This window comes from Populus trichocarpa, chromosome 13 (genome assembly GCF_000002775.5).
Source record: "Populus trichocarpa isolate Nisqually-1 chromosome 13, P.trichocarpa_v4.1, whole genome shotgun sequence".
Lineage (NCBI taxonomy): Eukaryota > Viridiplantae > Streptophyta > Magnoliopsida > Malpighiales > Salicaceae > Populus > Populus trichocarpa.
The window spans coordinates 10247339-10267986 of NC_037297.2; the positions used below are offsets into that span (position 1 = coordinate 10247339).

Below are 20648 nucleotides of genomic sequence, written 5' to 3' on the forward strand. Positions count from 1 at the left end.
TGTGATTTGCCATAACTAGATTAGGATATGTTTTTGATAAATTATGTGGATGACCTAACAGATATATTTATAGACCAGTAGACAAGTTTAGACCCAAGAGGAGGTCCGGTCGTACTATACCAGAATAATTGTTAAAAAAAATCATAACTTTTTATCCGACTGTTGGATAGCACTCAAATATTTACAGGAGTTTTCAAAAATTGTTTTTCTCAAAGCCATATGGAATCACGACTCTGATCGTCGAATCTTTATATTTTAAAAATTTCTTCCCGAAACCCTGGTTTTGATAATTTCTTTGATTTTCCTTGTTATTTTTAGATTTTCTGTTTCTTTCATATTTTATTATTTCCTTTGTAATTTCAAGTTTTGTTTTTATTTCCTAGTTAAGTAGGGTTTATAGTCTATTTAAAATTTTAACAAACCTTTTAAAAAGACAAATTTCAATATTATTATTTTAAAGATAATAAATCAACAAATTTAGAGTTCAAAGCAGCCTTTTTCACATAAAAAATTATGTGCTTTTTTTATTGTTTCTTTAGTTTCCGTCCGTATAAAATAATTTACATAAAGTTTCTACATCAGGCACGCTAGATGTTGATGGTTATTAATTTACATAAGCAATTACCCTTGCTTATACCTATTGTCTAAAAATATCCATTATGTAAGCTTTCCCCAATCAGTTTTCCATTTATTAGTCATTTGCTCTGGATATCTTAGTATGAAAATTTAAAGATTAATTGCCCGCTCAATCCATATCTAGTTTTAGTTTAAAGGATAATTAATTAGGGCATATATATGCCAATCCTACTAAGGAGAATCTTCTGTCCATAACTGCATGCATTATGTGTCCACAAATAAGAAACTTCAGTTTAAGAAAAGGATGTTTGGAAATGTAGTTGTAGTTGTTTTTTTAAAGTTTTTTTTATTTAAAAATATATCAAAATAATATTTTTTATTTTTTAAAAATTATTTTTGACGTAAACACATCAAAATGATCTAAAAACACTAAAAAATATTAATTTGAAATAAAAAAATAATTTTTTTAAATTTTTTTCAAAAGTACTTTTGAAACACAAAAATAAATGGGGTATAAATATTATGGTCATTTCAATGAAAGTACATTAAATTAACCAATTTACATTAGGTTTTTGCTACTAGTGTGTTTGGTATTGAGGTTGTTGTTGTGGTTATGGTTTTAAAAAAGTTGTTTTATAAAAAGGTACTTTTAGTTGAGGTTGGTTTGGAAAAATATATATTTGGTTAAAACTGTGGTTGAAATTGAGGTTCAACAAAAAGTAGTTTAATGTGTTTGGTTAAAAAAATACTTTTCAAATTGAGGTTATAAAATTATTAAAATATATATATATTAATATTAATGATTTTTAATTTAAATATTGTAGATTTAACTACTGTTATTACATTATAATATTGATATCAAATATTTTTTATTATTCCATTAAACTATATGCAATGTCATCACATATGAAATCTATCCAACAAGGACTATATTTTCCATGGTTTCTTAAGCGCGCAACAACAAAAACTGATTTTTTTGTTACGTCATCAAACGATCTCCTTCTAATTTTTTGAATAAAACACAATTAAAATAAAAATAAAAACTGATTTTTTTTTTAACTGGGTTGGACCCGGCAAGAACATAATTAGAATTGCGATCAAATTCTATAAATGCTACGTCATCATGCGATATCCTTCTAATTTATGTAGTGTTATTAAATAATATCAAATACTAGTTTTTCGAGTAAAACTCAATTTTTTTAAAAACAAATTTACAATTTCATTACGTACAAAATTCATTCGACAAGAACTACAGTTTCCATGATTTTTTGAGTGTGCAATAAAATTAAGTAAAATATTATCAGGAATAAAATTAAGATTATAATACGAGTAAATTTAATTCACCTTAAACTAATTTTTAAATAAACAAAAACAAATTACTATTCACGTTTACGTGAACAGTGTGAGTAAAATCAATTAACTACACTGATATTTAAATACTAAATAATAAAAATTTTAAAATGTTTGCAGGGCTCGGGCCCCTGCTTACCTCCTCTAGTTCCGGCCCTGATCATGACCACAAATATCACCGCGATAGCTGAGGAGATGGTGAATATCAAGGTACAGAATACTTACAGTCTTTTATCTTATATATTATTATTAAACACAATTATATCTTTTGAATCACAGGACATTTACCATATTGGGGTCGGAGAAGGAGGGAACAAATCCCAAGAAGATTTATTTTAAACATTAATGCTTAACTTTAAAATTCAGTAAAAATCACAAAGTGGCTGAAGAAATCCTATCACATTGTCAAACTCGTCATATGAATTTATGAGTTAATATAAATATAACATGTGAAATTAAATAAAAAATTCAAAAATCAACCATTCTGATCAAATTTGATTAAAATTGATGAAACTCGATAAACTCAGACCAAGTTTACCGAGTTTGACAAAATTGAGTTTGTCAAAAAAAAAAAAAGATGAAGAAGAAGCATGCAGGTGTGAAAATGATGGGTCTTGAGTAGCCAAACCCATGGTTTTTAGACTTTTTAAATCAAACCAGTGGCTTTCTTTACTTACACTGCTATGCTGAATAGAAAGAGCATCATGTACTGTTCCTTTCTCCCTCTCTCTTCTCCCGAGCTGGATAGAGGAGGCCAAGTAACCAAAGGCAAAGAAAAATTTACTGCTGTGTTCATTAAAGTAACAATTAATTCATATGCATTACTAGTTTTTTTTTCCTCGCACTAAAACTATTACTATTGAGAAAGAAGAAGACTTACATGCTTCTTCTTCATCTTTTTTATTATTATTTATTATTATCATTAAAAGCTAATAATTATATGGCTGTCAACAAAAGAGCCCGGAGTTAGGGCAGGCAAAATAAAGTAGATATTTACATGGCTGTAAAAGAAAAAGAAGACGGAAAACTCACTTTTCTATATCTATGATTATTTCTTTTTGAATAGGTGTGATTGTTGGAACAAGAATATTAAGGGCCTATTTGGTTAGTGTGGACTAATTCTGATGGGTCTATTGAGCGATACAAAGCTAGGCTGGTTGCAAAAGGATACTCTCAACAATATGGTATGGACTATGAGGAGACATTTACCCCGGTTGCAAAAAAGACTACTATTCGTACTCTTATTGCCGTAGCTTCGATTCGTTAGTGGCATATTTCTCAGCTTGATGTTAAAAATGCCTTCTTGAATGGAGATCTTCAAGAAGAAGTTTATATGACACCCCCTCCTGGTATTTCACATGACTTTGGATATGTTTGTAAGCTTAAGAAAGCATTATATGGTCTCAAACAAGCACCCCGTGCTTGGTTTGAGAAATTTTCTATTGTGATCTCGTCTCTTGACTTTGTTTCTAGCAGTCATGATTCTGCTCTTTTTATTAAGTGCACTGATGCAGGTCGTATCATTCTGTCTTTATATGTTGATGACATGATTATTACTGGTGATGATATTGATGGTATTTCAGTTTTGAAGACAGAGTTGGCTAGACGATTTGAAATGAAGGATTTGGGTTATCTTCGATATTTCCTTGGTATTGAGGGAGCATACTCACTTAGAGGTTACCGTCTTTCTCAGTCGAAATATGTTGCAGATATTCTTGAGCAGGCTAGACTTACTGATAACAAGACTGTAGATACTCCTATTGAGGTTAACGCAAGGTACTCTTCTTCTGATGGTTTACCTTTGATAGATCTTACTTTATACCGCACTATTGTTGGGAGTTTGGTATATCTCACCATTACTCGTCCAGATATTGCATATGCTGTTCATGTTGTTAGTCAGTTTGTTGCTTCTCCTACTACTGTTCACTGAGCAGCTGTTCTTTGTATTTTACAATATCTTCGGGGTATAGTTTTTCAGAGTCTTTTACTTTCATCCACCTCTTCCTTGGAGTTGCGTGCATACTCTGATGCTTATCATGGTAGTGATCCCACGGATCGCAAGTCTGTTACCGGGTTCTGTATCTTTTTCGGTGATTCTCTTATTTCTTGAAAGAGTAAGAAACAATCTATTGTTTCTCAATCATCCACCGAAGCAGAATATCGTGCCATGGCATCTACTACCAAAGAGATTGTTTGGTTACGTTGGTTACTTGCTGATATGTGAATTTCCTTTTCTCATCCTACTCCTATGTATTGTAGCAACCAGAGTTCTATTCAGATTGCTCATAACTTGGTTTTTCATGAGCGCACTAAGCACATTGAGATCGATTGTTATCTTACTCGTCATCATCTCAAACATGACACCATTGCTTTGCCTTTTGTTCCTTCTTCCTTGCAAATTGCAGATTTCTTTACCAAGGCGCATTCCATCTCTCGTTTTTGTTTTCTGGTTGACAAACTCTCGATGCTTGTAGCTGCCGTGTTAGAGAATAATATAAATCATATCTTGGAACCTCACCTAACAGCTTAACCTTTTAGGTTGAGATGGTTCTTTGACATGGTATCAGAGCCTTGATGACCAAGTGGTCACGAGTTCGAATCTCACCATCCCCATTATTTGATAAAAATTAAGCACAAGGTAATGTGGACCTGTGCAAGTTTCAAAGCCCAAAGGGCTTTCACTTGAGGGGGTGTGTTAGAGAATAATATAAATCATATCTTGGGACCTCACCTAACAGCTTAAGCTTTTAGGTTGAGATGGTTCTTTGACGCATCGTGAGTTTGAGGGGAGATGTTAAATAATATTTATGTAGTCTTATTTATTAAGGGTAGAATAGTACTTTCAGTTTAACCTATATATACATTATTTGTATTTAGGTTAAGACTAAGCATTCATAATATACAGATTATTCAGAATTCTAGTCTCCTTTTTGTATTTGATCTCAATTATTTTAACAGAAATAACCAGGCATGTATGGTATTTTATTTTTTGAACGTAAATGTCCAGCTTAAAACAAAATCTTTTCCAAGAAATCATAAAAAAAAAATTCTTATGATTGTTGATAATAATCTTGCCATAGCATGTGAAAATTCTTCGATGTTTCATTTCTGACTTCGAAGGCACTACCCTGGCTTTTGATAGGAAGGTGCCAGGCTGCCAGCAGTCCAATGCGCGTCATATTCCACTTGCGTTTTCTTTTATCGACCTTGTCTGCATTGAAAGTAATCTTCTTCACAATCTCATAAGAAAAAATCCAGGACGTTTACCAGTACGAGTTTCTGCTCTAAAGAAACCGGATAAAAAACAGAGAGTGAAGGATCGAGCGTGTAAGAGAGGAGAAAAATCAGAGAGGGAGAGGGGGATCTGGAAGTTACACAGTTGCGAAGAGGCCAGAAGAAGAAAGAATTGGGCTTTGGCTAGATCTGTCGCCTCTCTACTCAACTCTTCCCACACGGTTTGTCTCTGCTACGTGCATTCGTATACAACTAGTAGAAATTTGGTTTCTTAGTAGAATTATGTTCCAGCTGATTTTGTCAAATCTCTTGCTCTTTTTGTTTCATGTCTGAACTCAGGAGAAGGCTATTATGCACTATAAAATGGCATGGAAGTTAACCAGTTGCTGAACCATCCCTGGATAGTTAAGAGCTAAGAAGACTAGAAGGAATCAATCAGTATTAATTTATTGCTACTGGGATTCCCATGGCCTCATCCAGCATGCAGAAAGGAACCTCATCTTCTTATTCTGCTCCCCAATGGATGTATGATGTCTTCCTTAGTTTTAGAGGCAAAGACACACGGAATAACTTTACTAGCCATCTATATTCTAATTTGGTACAAAGAGGCATCGACGTATACATGGATGATAGGGGGCTAGAGAGAGGAAAGACCATCGAACCTGCTCTCTGGAAGGCCATCGAAGATTCAAGATTTTCAATCGTTGTGTTTTCAAGAGATTACGCGTCTTCACCATGGTGCTTAGATGAGCTTGTCAAGATTGTTCAGTGCATGAAAGAGATGGGGCACACTGTTCTACCAGTTTTTTATGATGTGGATCCATCAGAGGTAGCCGATCAGAAAGGGAATTACAAGAAGGCTTTCATTGAGCATAAGGAAAAGCTCTCGGAAAATCTGGACAGGGTAAAATGCTGGAGTGATTGTCTCTCCACAGTGGCCAATCTATCTGGCTGGGATGTACGGAATAGGTATACTAAGCCTCTTTATATTTATTTTGGATGGAGTTATTACTGTCTCACAAATAGTTATTTTTACTAGTTTTTGGGAAATACATCTTTTTATTTATTTAGAATAATGATATATTTGTCTAGACAAAATGGACATGCCATGTTGGACTCCTTAAAATCCACTTGTAATTTTTTGTTGGGAACAAAAACCAACTTTGCAACTCTCTTGCCATTAATTTTTTACCATGAAGACTTGCACAACCTTTCTCTAAGTTTTATGCGCAAAAAGATCAACTCGAAGTTTATGAAATTGATGATTGAAGAAATATTGAAGAGATCGAGCTATGCATTCATTTCGTCGTTGAGTTTTCATCATCAATTTAACAAGTGGCAAAATATAATATCGAAAAACTAATATTGAAGGGGTGACTAATAGTAGGCAAGTGATTGAGTTTTCGAGGCGAGCTTGACAAATGACAACTTATATGAATGCTATTATTCTATGTGCAATAAGCTAGAGCTATTACAAGAATCGATCATTCTGTGCATCCACAGAATCCTAGTTCCTTTTCCAATTATTCTTTCCTTTTCCTCCTGATCTTCGGGCTATTATCGAAGGTTGATTGATTAATTTCTCGTTAAAAACCATATATTTCAAGTAACAATATTTCATGTTTCTTTTCCCCTTATCACTATATGACCCGGTTTTCGCACACTGCATGCATGCTTATTGTTCTTACCTCTTTTACGCAGCGATGAGTCGCAATCAATTAAAAAGATTGCTGAATATATACAGTGCAAACTAAGCTTCACTTTGCAAACAATTAGCAAAAATCTAGTTGGAATAGATTCTCGTCTGAAGGTATTGAATGAATATATAGACGAACAAGCAACTGATACTCTCTTTATAGGGATATGTGGAATGGGTGGCATGGGAAAGACAACTGTTGCAAGAGTCATGTATGATAGGATTCGTTGGCAATTCCAAGGCAGCTGCTTCTTAGCAAATGTGAGAGAAGTTTTTGCAGAGAAAGATGGACGGTGTCGTTTACAGGAACAACTTCTTTCCGAAATCTCAATGGAGCTTCCCACTGCACGGGATTCTTCAAGAAGGATTGATTTGATAAAGCGCAGGCTGCGGCTTAAAAAGGTTCTTCTTATTCTGGATGATGTAGATGATGAAGAACAATTACAGATGTTGGCTGCAGAGCATGGATCGTTTGGTCCAGGGAGCCGGATTATCATAACGAGCAGAAATAAACATGTGCTGGATAGCCATGGTGTTACTAGAATATACGAGGCTGATAAATTAAATGATAAAGATGCTCTTATGTTATTTAGCTGGAAAGCTTTCAAAAGAGACCAGCCTGCTGAAGATTTATCGGAACTATCCAAGCAAGTTGTGGGTTATGCTAATGGCCTTCCACTAGCTCTTGAAGTCATAGGTTCGTTCTTGCATAAAAGAGGTCTGCGTGAATGGAAAAGTGCAATTGATAGAATGAATGACATTCCTGACAGGAAGATTATTGATGTTCTTCGCATTAGTTTTGATGGCCTCCATGAATTAGAGAAGAAAATATTTTTAGATATCGCTTGCTTCTTGAAGGGGATGAAAAAGGATCGTATAGCAAGGCTACTTGACAGTTGTGGGTTCCATGCAGATATTGGGATGCAGGCTCTTATTGAGAAATCCCTTATAAGCGTCTCACGAGATGAGATAAGGATGCATAATCTATTACAGAAAATGGGTGAAGAAATTGTTCGTTGTGAATCCCCTGAAGAGCCTGGAAGACGCAGTAGATTGTGCACTTACAAGGATGTCTGCCACGCACTGGAGGACAGCACAGTGAGTAGTAGCTGATATATACAGAACATTCATTATCCATAAGATTTCATGCTCCATCTCTACTCTGCAATAGCTTCTTACCTATCCTTCCTCTTGGTCGACAGGAAAAAATACAAAGTATATTCTTGGACTTGCCCAAAGCAAAAGAGGCACAATGGAACATGACAGCCTTCTCAAAAATGACCAAACTAAGATTGCTCAAAATTCACAACGTGGATCTTTCTGAAGGACCCGAGTATCTCTCGAAGGAGTTACGATTCCTTGAATGGCATGCTTACCCTTCAAAGTCATTGCCAGCTTGTTTCCGTCCGGATGAGCTTGTTGAACTCTACATGTCTTGCAGCAGTATTGAGCAATTATGGTGCGGATGTAAGGTAAGACCCACTAGCTCTGTAAATTTGTTTGTATCTTTTCATAAGCCATGATAAGAAATCAGAAATATAATGTGTTATTTTTTTTAATTTGTTTTTTATTTTTTATTTTTTATATTTTATTGGAACTTTTTTTTCATTTTACCCTTCAATAAAAAAAAATTTAGTTATCCTTTAATTTATTTTCACCCTTATTTTTTTAATTATCATTTTTTTATTTTAGATTTTTTTGTGTTGTTAATTGTTTTTCCCATTACATTCTTTAACATTTGATATGTTGGGGATTATGCTTTACTATTTTTCTATGTATGATACTTCCAGTTTAATAACCTGGATCATGAGTTTTGAAAATTAATGCGGATCTACATCTTTTTTATTTATTTATTCTCTTTCATTGTTTGACATTATTTTTTTAAAAAACAATTACTTTCATGGTTTCATTTAATTTTTTTCTATTGGGTTATATTGATCTCTTTACCTAAACTGCAGGTTTTATAGGTTAACTCAAATTAACTCGCTTTTTATTACTTAGATTACATGTCTACCATACTTTCTTACGTTGACTTGGGTTATGTTTTTTATCTTTTGTTTAATCTAATTTTTTACTTACATATATTTCTTTCTAAGGTACGTGATTCTTTTTTTTTAATATTTATTTATTATTGTTGCATCTTTTTATAATATAATTAAAATAAAATCAATTTATTAAACTTAATGCTATTATACATAACTTGAGCGATTGATTTCTCTTATTTCTTCGGAAAGCGTTTGCTGCTATTAGACATGTTTTTTACAAAAAAAAAAAAGGTGGGCCCATGCCTTGTATATACTATATATGAAAATAAAAATAGTTTTCTCAGATTTTCTCTATCAAAAACTTCCAATTAAAATAACTGAAAGTTTTTTTTTGGATAAATCTCTCCACTCTTCATATCCTTCTAGTATGTACTTATTGATGGTATATGCTATATCGCGAGCTAGATTAAATCTTTTATAACTTAGAAAAAATCAATTAAAAAATATAGCAATTAAAAGAATGAAGATTAAATCTATTAAAAAAAACTAAAGAAAAATAAAATCTTAATTCAATTTTAAAAATTATCTTAAATCAAATAAATAGTAATAAAAAAGTAAAAATACAATTTGATATATATATATATATATGGATGAAATTAAAAAAATTAATTTGATAAATTTTTTTAAATAAAATAAATAGTAATTAAAAGAATATAAATCAAATATAAAGTAAAAACAATTGTATTTGGGAATTTGAAGGAATGGAAGCGAAAATTCAAGAGAAGAGTAAAGAAAAATATAGAATGTCGGTACCAAATCAAAGGTAAGCAAGCTACACATCTCGAGAGGGAGGTTCCATTGAAACGATTCCAATAACAACCAGGAATGCCATTTTGGCCGCCAAAATAAAGTCGACGGCACTTAACTAATGCACAGCAGCGGCTGCTGGTTAAGCTGATTAAAATATCTAATCCCTAAACCACTGTCCCCGGCCCGGCGGGTCGACCCGGGATCCGGTCGACCCGGTGGCTAGACCGGTCCGGGTTTAATAAAAGACCGGCTGTGGCAACAGCCCGGCCAAACCCGGGCGACTCGGCCGGTCGACCCGGAACCCGGGTGACCCGGGCGAACCCGGACGAGACCTGGTTTTTATTTTAATTTTTTTTTTCAAATGTGGGATTTGAAACCTATCAGTATATATACTCTATGTTCCCATGAAAAAAACCATGTTTTTTCAATGTGGGATAAAAACCTTTTGGTTTAAATATTTCAACTTAAAAGGATAACATAGTATCTTTTCAATGTGGGATTTGAAGCCCTTTCATATATATACACTATGTTCCCATGAAAAAAACCATGTTTTTTCAATGTGGGATAAAAACCTTTTGGTTTAAATACTTCAACTTAAAAGGATAACATAGTATCTTTTCAATGTGGGATTTGAAGCCCTTTCATATATATACACTATGTTCCCATGAAAAAAACCATGTTTTTTCAATGTGGGATAAAAAACTTTTTGGTTTAAATACTTCAACTTAAAAGGATAACATGGTATCTTTTTAATGTGGGATTTGAAGCCCTTTCATATATATACTCTATGTTCCCATGAAAAAAACCATGTTTTTTCAATGTGGGATTTGAAACCCATTAGTATATATACTCTATGTTCCCAAGAAAAAAATCATGTTTTTTCAATGTGGGATAAAAAACTTTCTAGTTTAAATACTTCAACTTAAAAGGATAATATATTATCTTTTCAATGTGGGATTTGAAACCCTTTCATATATATACTCTATGTTCCCATGAAAAAAGTTATGTTTTTTCAATATGAGATTTGAAATCTATTAGTATATATACTCTATGTTTTCAAGAAAAAAGTTATGTTTTTTCAATGTGGGATAAAAAAAATTTTTAGTTTAAATACTTTAACTTAAAAGCTTAACATAATATCTTTTTAATGTGGGATAATTTTTTTAAAAAAATATTCTTTTAAACTTCATAATATGTATAATCTATATTTACATGGATTTTTTCATATGAAATATTAAAACTTTAATTTTTTTTAATTTTTCCGGGTTAATCCGGGTTGACCCGAGTTGACCCGGGTTGACCCATGAAACCCGGGACCCAGCCCCTTGGCCGGGTCAACCCCCGGGCCGGGTTTAATAACTATGCCCTAAACTAAAGGATCAAAAAAGAGCTTTGGAAAAATTCCAAGGAAAAATTAAACTAAAAGGCAGTAGTCTTTGTTTCTTCTTCTTTAATTTTTGTTTTTTAATTTTGTACAAATAATAAAATCAAATAAGTTTTTACAAGATTGAGAACCAACTAAATAATGCAATGTTTTGTTAAACTATAATAGTCCCATAAAAAGTGAGGAGAAATAAATTATAAATATCATTTCTCAATAAATACAATTTTAATCTTGTTTTTCCTTTTCTTTTATATCTTATTTTCTTTATTTTTATTATCTCAGTCTTTTTTCCTAAACATTACTTAATAATCAATATTCAAAAGAAATTATCATATTTTGTCAAATATTACCATTTAAAACTAAATCATATATGGTACCACCACTTAATGTTTGTTCTCTCTCTCGTCTTGATTGTAGATTTTAGTTAATCTAAAAATCATCAATCTCAGCAACTCACTGTACCTAATCAATACCCCAGATTTTACTGGAATTCCAAATCTTGAGAGTCTGATTCTTGAAGGTTGTGCAAGTTTATCTGAGGTCCATCCATCATTTGGACGTCATAAGAAGCTTCAATTTGTGAATCTTGTGAACTGCTACAGTCTTAGGATTCTCCCAAGCAACCTTGAAATGGAATCATTAGAAGTTTGCACTTTCAGTAGCTGCTCAAAACTTGATAAGTTTCCTGATATAGTAGGAAACATGAATTGCTTGAGGGAGCTTCGTTTAGATGGGACTGCTATTGCAGAACTATCCTCATCATTTCATTGTTTGGCTGGTTTAGTTCTATTGAGCATGAACAATTGTAAGAACCTTGAAAGTATTCCCAGTAGCATACGTGGTTTGAAATCCCTCAAAAGACTTGATGTGTCTGACTGCTCTGAACTTAAAAACATACCAGAGAATTTGGGGGAAGTAGAAAGTTTGGAGGAGTTTGATGCAAGTGGAACTTCAATTAGACAGCCGCCAACGTCTTTTTTTCTTTTGAAGAATCTTAAAGTATTGTCTTTTAAGGGATGCAAAAGAATAGCTGTGAATCTCACAGATCAAATATTGCCTTCTTTGTCTGGTCTGTGTTCTTTAGAAGAACTGGATTTATGCGCTTGTAATCTAGGAGAAGGAGCAGTTCCTGAAGATATTGGCTGCTTATCGTCATTAAGGAGTCTAAATCTGAGCAGAAATAACTTTATTAGCCTGCCTAAAAGCATAAATAAGCTTTCTAGGCTTGAAAAGCTTGCCTTGAAGGATTGCGTGATGCTTGAATCATTGCCTGAGGTTCCCTTGAAAGTTCAAAAAGTAAAATTGGATGGTTGTTTAAGACTAAAAGAAATTCCAGATCCAATAAAGCTAAGCAGTCTGAAAAGATCAGAGTTCAAATGTCTTAACTGTTGGGAACTGTACAAGCATAATGGCCAAAACAACATGGGTCTGAACATGCTTGAAAAATACCTCCAGGTCTTCTCTTCACCATACCCAATCTTTATCTCTCTCTCTCTCTCTCTCTCTCTCTAAAACATTTTTGATTTATGATACAGGGCTCATCTCCAAGACCTGGATTTGGTATTGCTGTTCCTGGAAATGAAATTCCAGGCTGGTTTACTCATCAAAGTAAGGAATCTTCAATTAGGGTGCAGATGCCTTCTAATTATCTGGATGGTGATGATAATGGGTGGATGGGGTTTGCTGCATGTGCTGCATTCAGTACATATGGTAAAAGTCCTCTCTTTTGTCATTTCAAAGTCGATGGAAAAGAGTATTATCCTTCGCCCATGTATATAGGTTGTAACTCTATGCAAGCTCTGTCGGATCATCTGTGGTTATTCTATTTATCTTTTGATTATCTGAAAGAGCATAAAGAACGGGAGAATGAATCCTCTAGCGAACTCGAGTTGTCATTTCATTCTTATGATCAAGGAGTCAAGGTGGAGAATTGTGGTGTCCGTATGGTAAATTCTGGCCATCTTATTGTTGCAAGCAAAGAAGCAGCTTCTTCATATACTCCATCATGGCAATCACCTACTGGCCATCTTATTATAGCAAGCAAAGAAGCAGCTTCTTCATATATTGATTCTTTAGCTAATTCTTCATCTTATAGTCAATGGATGCATGATGTCTTCTTTAGCTTCAGAGGTAAGCACAATAGCAATAATTTCACTCATTTGCATACAGCTCTATTCCAGAGAGGCATTATCCGATATAAGAGACAAATAAAGTATCTAAAGAAAATTGAATCAAGTCTCGTAAGCGACATCAAAGAGTCGGGGCTGTCAATTATTATATTTGCAAGAGATTATGTTTCAACTTTGGGGTTTGGCGGATTTGTCAAGATTGATGAATTCATGAAAAAGATGAAATCGGACACTGTTTTTCCAGTTTCAACAGTTTCTTATAATGTCGAGCAATCACGGGTAGATGAACAAACAGAGAGTTACACGATTGTCTTCGACAAGGATGAAGAAGATTTCAGTGAAGATAAGGAGAAGGTACAAAGGTGGATGGATATTCTCACCGAGGTCGCCATTTCATCTGGATCGGAATCATCGAAAAGGTAACTAACCCTTTCCATCTACTTAATTACCAACAGTAAGTGTGTTTGGTACAGGATTGATTAAAAGAATGTTTTTTAAATTGAGGTTACAAAATAATTATATATATATATATAGTTTAATATTAATGGTTTTTAATTTAAATATTATAGATTTAACTACTATTATTATATCATAAAATAAATAATATTGATATCAAATATTTTTTATTATTCCATTAAACTATGTGCAATTTTATCATGTATGAAATCTACCCAACAAGGACTATATTTTCCATGGTTTCTTAAGCGTGCAACAACAAAAACTGAATTTTTTGTTACGTCATCAAACGATCTCCTTTTAATTTTTTGAATAAAATACAATTAAAAATAAAAATAAAAATAAAAACTGAATTTTTTTTAACTAGGTCGGACCCGGCAAGAACATAATTGGACTTGCGATTAAATTCTGTAAATGCTACGTCATCAAACGATCTCCTTCTAATTTATGTAGTGTTATTAAATAATATTAAACACTAGTTTTTAAAGCAAAATATAATTTTAAAAAATTAATTTTTTTAATATAAATAGTTATTCACCTAGCACTGTTCACTCCAAGTGAACAGTGTTCAGGTGAACTATATTCATCTGGTTGTAGACATGAGAAGCAGCTCTCAACTGCTTCTCACGGAATGATGTTTCATAAAAAATATATATGGGTCTCATATGAAAAGCAGTTGAGTTTTTATGTTACCAAACTTGATGTTTACGCGATGAGCTTTAAAAGCAGAAGCTCCCGCGTAAACAAACATCCACTAAGTAGCCTTTCAAAATCCCAATTCACAAAATTCTTAGGTATTTTTTTAAAGTGTTGCTGTGGTTATTTTTTAAAGTAAAGATAAGAAGAAGGTACAAAGGTTGATGGGTATTCTCACCGAGGCCGCCATTTCATCTGGATTGGAATCATCGGGAAGGTAACTAACCCTTTCCATCTACTTAATTACCAAACACTAAGTAGCCTTTCAAAATCCCAATTCATAAAACTCTTATGTATTTTTTAAAGAGTTGTGGTAGTTATTTTTTAAAATGTTTTTATTTTAAAAAATATTTTTTATTTTTTAAAAAAATATTTTTAATATCAATGTATTAAAATGATCTGAAACAACAAAAAAAGTATAAATTTGAAGTGAAAAAAAAACTTTAATTTTTTTCAAAAATATTTTTGAAACGTAAAAATAAACAGGATTTTATTCTTGTTTTATCTATATTAGAAACTTGGCATTCATGAAAGATTAAAAACTACTTAATTTCTCGTGCTAATTTTATGGTGATCATATATTTTATAAGCTCACCTTGCAGAAAGATACAGACACAAAATCCATGTATATAGTGAATAGAGTTTTAAATTTCACTAAGAAGTCTTGTTTCAGGGTGAATGACGACATGGATTGGGAATATGTTTCACGGGACTGATCTGGAGTTTGTGCTAAACGTCCGGAAATGATAGTCCTTGAGGAAGGAAACAAGCTTGATAATGATTTTGAATTCGATGTTGTTAGAAATATTTCAAGATAGAAATAAATAAGAAGTTGATTTAGACGTGTGAAAATATTATAATTAAAGTGTTTATTGTGTGTAGTATCAATAAATGAAACTAAATGAGTCTAAAAGTAACTAGAAAGATAGTCAAAAACATGGCTTAAGTTAAAATAAATTTAAGATAATATTTTTTTTTTTAATATTAAGACAATATAATATTATATTGATCCAAGTTAATTTGTTAAATTAATCCATAACCTAGATTATAGTAATAAAGTTTAAAAAATTTATTTTTTTTTAAAAAATATTTTTTATTTAATTATATGATAATAAAGATTGGCTGCAGTAGTAAAGCATCAAATAAAATTTTAAAAAAATAATTGATTACGGTAGATTTTAAAATAGAATGATTATCTACAAACAAAATAAGAATTAAATGAAATTTAATAAAATAATATTTAATTAATCTAAGAATTTAAAAGAAATTATATATCATATTTTTAATAATTTAATTTCCAAAAAACTAAATACTAAAAATTAAAAAAAAAAGTCAGACGTCGGTACTTTAAAATAAGCCTATGTGTGTGGGTCCATCAATGCCTAATTTTTTTTTTTTTCAAATTAAATAGCTTACATATGGTCTTTATACCCAAAATTAAATAGCTTATAGATGCTTAGAAAATTAAGTTGAACAATTTTTTTGCTTCAAACACCTGAAAACACTCTTATTGCATCATGCAACCAACTTCTCAACCATCATTAATAATATGATTTTTCAATAATCTATTTTTCAAGGGAAAACTAATATAAATTTTACTTTTTTTTTACAATGCTTTCTTTTCATTGAGAATGACAAAAAGTTTAATTTGTTAACAAAAAAAAAAATGACAATACTTTCTTTATTGTTTGCTCTGATAAACAAACAATAAAGAAACCAAGGTTTGCATTGTGTTTTTTAAAATTTAAAATGAAAAAGAAATTATGTTTTTAGTTTAATATATTTCTAAACGAAAAGTATTTTAAATTATTATTATTATTACAATCTTAAACAGGCTCTTAACATGTTATGATATATACTGATGAGAATCTATAGAATATGAATTTGAACATAAATTTTGATACAACCATGATTAAATTAGGAATTTCAAAGCTTTCATATATAACACAATTATGCTATATGTTTCCAATTATAATCATTTATGTTTTTTTCTTAATCTTGATTAATTAACGTATAAATTCTCTAAAAATAGAATAATAATTTTTAATAAATAAATTAGTAACACGAATTCAAGTTTCTGGGAGGCTTACAAAATACGTCTACTTCTATCAAAACATGTTCAATGCTAGCAATATTCTCACTTTCAATCTCGAGAGGTTGATCGGATGGTTAAGAATGTTTCATAGTTTTTAATCTCTTAATGCATCAAATTAATATAAGCTGAAATTCCCATAAAATAAGAGAATTCATTTCCTGGTGCAAGAAGCTCCACGAGAGGAGGGGTGGTGCCATATGATATCATTTTCTTTGGACTTTCTCCACTGAAAGTCGTCTTTCTTCACAGTCTAACTTACATCCTTGAAACTTTACCGCTACGAGTCCTTGATCCAAAGAAACTGTAAAAAAATTTATACACATGAATTTATGAAAATTACAATTCTGCAGTAGCATTGATAAAAATTAAAACGGACCCGTTAATCAAGTTATTATTTATTTCATAACAAAACATCTAATTCGGTAATTCGACATAAGTTTCAACAATTTACAAACAAATACAATTTTACAAAATCTAAAACAAACCATAAGAAGTACAAAATTATATATTTATACTATAAGTTTGTTTGAGAAAAAACAATAAAATATGTACATATACTAACAAAATACACAAACTAAAAAAACATTAAATAATAATAAAATTGACATTTTAATGTTAAAATTAAAAAAAAATAGATTTACTTACAAAAAAAGACAAAATCCATAATAAATCAGAATACGGATGCTGTGACTATAAAAGTTAAAGAAGGATGACTTGTGTTGAGAAGAGGGGGAACAAACTAATTAAAACTTCTCTTAAATATTCATTATCAATTATCAACGTCCATACAAATTTATACACATAAATTTACGGAAATTACAACTTCGCAATAACATTGATAAAAATTAAAACGGACCTGTTAAACAAGCTATAATTTAATTCATCACAACATATCTAATTCGATAATTCGACACAAGTTTCAATAATTTACAAACAAATACAATTTTACAAAATCTAAAACAAATCATAACAAGTACAAAATTATATATTTATACTACAAGTTTATTTGAGAAAAAACAATAAAACATGTACATACACTAACAAAATACATAAACTAAAAAAACATTAAATAAGAGAATTATCTATCAAAACATATGTTCAATGCTAGCAGTATTCTCACTCTAAAAAAAATTATTAATTTTCTCTTAATGCATCAAATTAATATAAGCTAGCTGAAATTCCCATAAAATAAGAGAATTATCTGATGTTTCATTTCCTGATGCAAGAAGCTCCACGAGAGGAGGGGTGGTGCCATATGATATCATTTTCTTTGGACTTTCTCCACTGAAAGTCGTCTTTCTTCACAGTCCAACTTCAAACATCCTTGAAACTTTACCGCTACGAGTCCTTGATCCAAAGAAACTGGAAAAAAGAAAGAAAGAAAAAAAAACTCAAAGTCATGGGAATATATTTCCCGAGACAATATTTATTATCTTTATTTTTAAAATATTCTTGTAAAAAACTCTAATTTTTAAAAAAAATTCTCAACTAAAACATGTAAGGATAAAAATAATAATAATTATTATAGTTTTAAAACTCAACTTGGAGGTTGATCCGGGATAAAACCCGAGTCACCGATTAAGAAGATCAACCTAGGTGGACTCGAGTCAACATAAGAATAATTTTTTTATTAAAGTCTTAAAACTCAACTAGGTGGTTGATTCGGGACAAGGCATAGATCACGAGTCAAGTTGATCATTGACCCGAGTCAACATAATGATAAAAGTTGTTATTATCGTAGTTTTAAAACTCGATTCAAGGGTTGACCCAGAGCAAATCCAATGTCATGAATCGAGAGAGTTAATCTGGGTTAACACAAGTCAATATATGAATAAAAATAATTGTTATCATAGTTTTAAAAACTTGGCTCGAGAGTCGACACGGGATAATTCTTAAGTCACGGGTTGGGAGTGTCAACCTAGGTTGACCCAAAATCTTTTATAAAAATAAAACCAAAGCAACCTTATTTTGACAAAAAAAAATTCAAAAAAAAGTCAACAAGTTTTTGATCCATATTTTATCCGGTTTTTGACTTGACTAGGTCCGATCCGGTCGAAGACCCAAGTGCCAAGCTGGAGGCGCTTGGGCTGCAGACACCTGGCGCTTGGCTGTCAAGCCTGGGCGCTGGGCCGACAACACCCGGTGGCCGCATTACAGGCTGTAGCCACCTAGCGCTCGGTCTACCCAGCCTTGGGCGCTTGGGCTGCCTACCTGTGTGTTGGGCAGACCAAGCGCACATGTAGCGCTTGGGTGACTGCTAGTGTGTTGGTAGACCAACCGCACACGTGGCGCTTGGGATGATTCATATGTGAGAAATATTATTATTATTATTATTATTATTAATAAATTTGAAAGAAAATATTATTATTAATATTGAAAACATATTATTATTTATATTCTAAATTTTTATGATTTTTTTTATAAAAATAAAAAAGTGAGCCCGCGACGTAGTATTATTTAAAATATTCAACAATTCTAAGTATTAATATAAAAAATATTATAATTTGTGTTGTAAATATTATTATTTTTCTTATAATACAAAGTATTCATATAAAAAATATTATTATTTGTGTTCTAAATATAATTATTTTTCTTATAATTCAAGCTATTCATATCAAAATATTATTATTTGTGTTCTAAATATTATTATTTTTCTTATAATTCAACATATTCATATCAAAGATATTAATATTTGTGTATAATATTATTATTTTTATAATAATTCAAAGTTTTAATTTAAAAAATATTATTATTTGTGTTCTAAATATTCTTGGAATTAAAAATAGTATTATTTGTGTTATGAATACTATTATTTTTACTATAATCAAAAGTATTAATATTAAAAATATAATCTTTTGCGTTATAAATATTATTATTTTTATACAAATTAATATTATTAATCAAATAATTACTAAATTAGAAAAAAAGTATTCTTAGTATTGAAAAACAACCAAAACACATTAAATAATAATAAAATTGACATTTTAATGTTAAAATTAAAAAAAGATAAAATCCACAATAAATCAGAATACCAATGTTGTGACTAGAAAAGTTAAAGAATGATGACTTGTGTTGAGAAGATGGGGATAGTTTAGGGGGGTGGGTGTTTGCAGTTGGGGGGTGAGGCAGCTTTTTTAGATACAGAGGTGGGGGAAGAAGAAGGATAAATAGGGGAGGGGAGGGGTGATATATTCACTTTTACTGATGGAATCACCGATGGAATATTTCTGTCGGTGATTCTATCGATGCTTATGTCGGTAAAGGGGTCACATCATTGTACGAAGATCCCGGTTTGAATTCTTCGATGATTATATCAGTGTTTCTGTCGGTGAGGGGGTCACATCACTGCACGGAGATCTCGGTTTGAATCCCTCGGTGATTCCATCGGTAAAAGCACCCGCAAAAACTTTCAAATCATCGACCTGCTTTTTTTTTTCAAAATTCTAAATAGTCTCTCGGTAATTTTGGCGGTATATACTGACAAAATTAGTTCGTCGGTGTATACTGACAGAATTACCGAGAGATTTACATTTATCGGTATATATCAACGCAAATAACCAATAGAAAAATTCTATCAATAAGTCCGTTGATTTTAGTTGAATTTCTGGTAGTTGTAGTAATCGTTGCAAAGTTGCATCAGACAACATCGAGGGGACCCTTAACACATAACAACGCCATCCAAACTTACTGTTATTACAATCGAAGAAACACCACGTGGGGACACGTGGCACTTGAGCTCCTGTCTCAGTGTTGGTCACAGTCCAGTGCACACGTGGCGCTGTGCTGCCTGCCTGTGGTTTGGGTCCTTCATCAAGACTCAAGGTTCATGAGTCCTTGGATTCTAAATATTATTATTTGTTTTAGTAATATTCTTATTTTTATTTTAATTAATATTATTAATAAAAAAATTAATAAATTTGAAAGAAAATATTATTATTAATATTGAAAAAATATTATTATTTCTATTATAAAATTTTATGGTATCTTATATAAAAATAAAAAGTGAGCCCACGACGTAGTATTATTAAAAATATTCAATAATTCTACGTATTAATATAAAAAATATTATAATTTGCGTTGTAAATATTATTATTTTTCTTATAATTCAAAGTATTCATATCAAAGAAATTATTGTTTGTGTTATAATATTATTATTTTTATAATAATTCAAAGTTTAATATAAAAGAAATTATTATTTGTGTTATCAATATTCTTGGAATTAAAAACGTTATGAATA

The 20648-nt window shown here is 31.4% G+C and overlaps 2 protein-coding genes across 3 annotated transcripts in view; both read left to right on the plus strand.

The window, feature by feature from the left end:
- The window catches only part of LOC18104369 (TMV resistance protein N), an 87919-nt gene that overhangs the window by 13280 nt on the left and 53991 nt on the right, over window positions 1-20648 (plus strand).
- Window positions 1-20648, plus strand: part of LOC18104367 (uncharacterized) — a 48351-nt gene that overhangs the window by 5104 nt on the left and 22599 nt on the right. The window contains exons 2-3 of one of the 2 annotated variants that reach the window (XM_052446418.1): window positions 13527-13583; window positions 14990-15152. In XM_052446418.1, coding sequence (XP_052302378.1) covers window positions 13527-13583; window positions 14990-15032 — 100 coding nt within the window. In that variant the 3' untranslated portion in view covers window positions 15033-15152. Of the gene's footprint in view, window positions 1-13526; window positions 13584-14989; window positions 15153-20648 lie in introns of those variants that run through there. The other variant, XR_008057097.1, reaches the window with a different exon arrangement.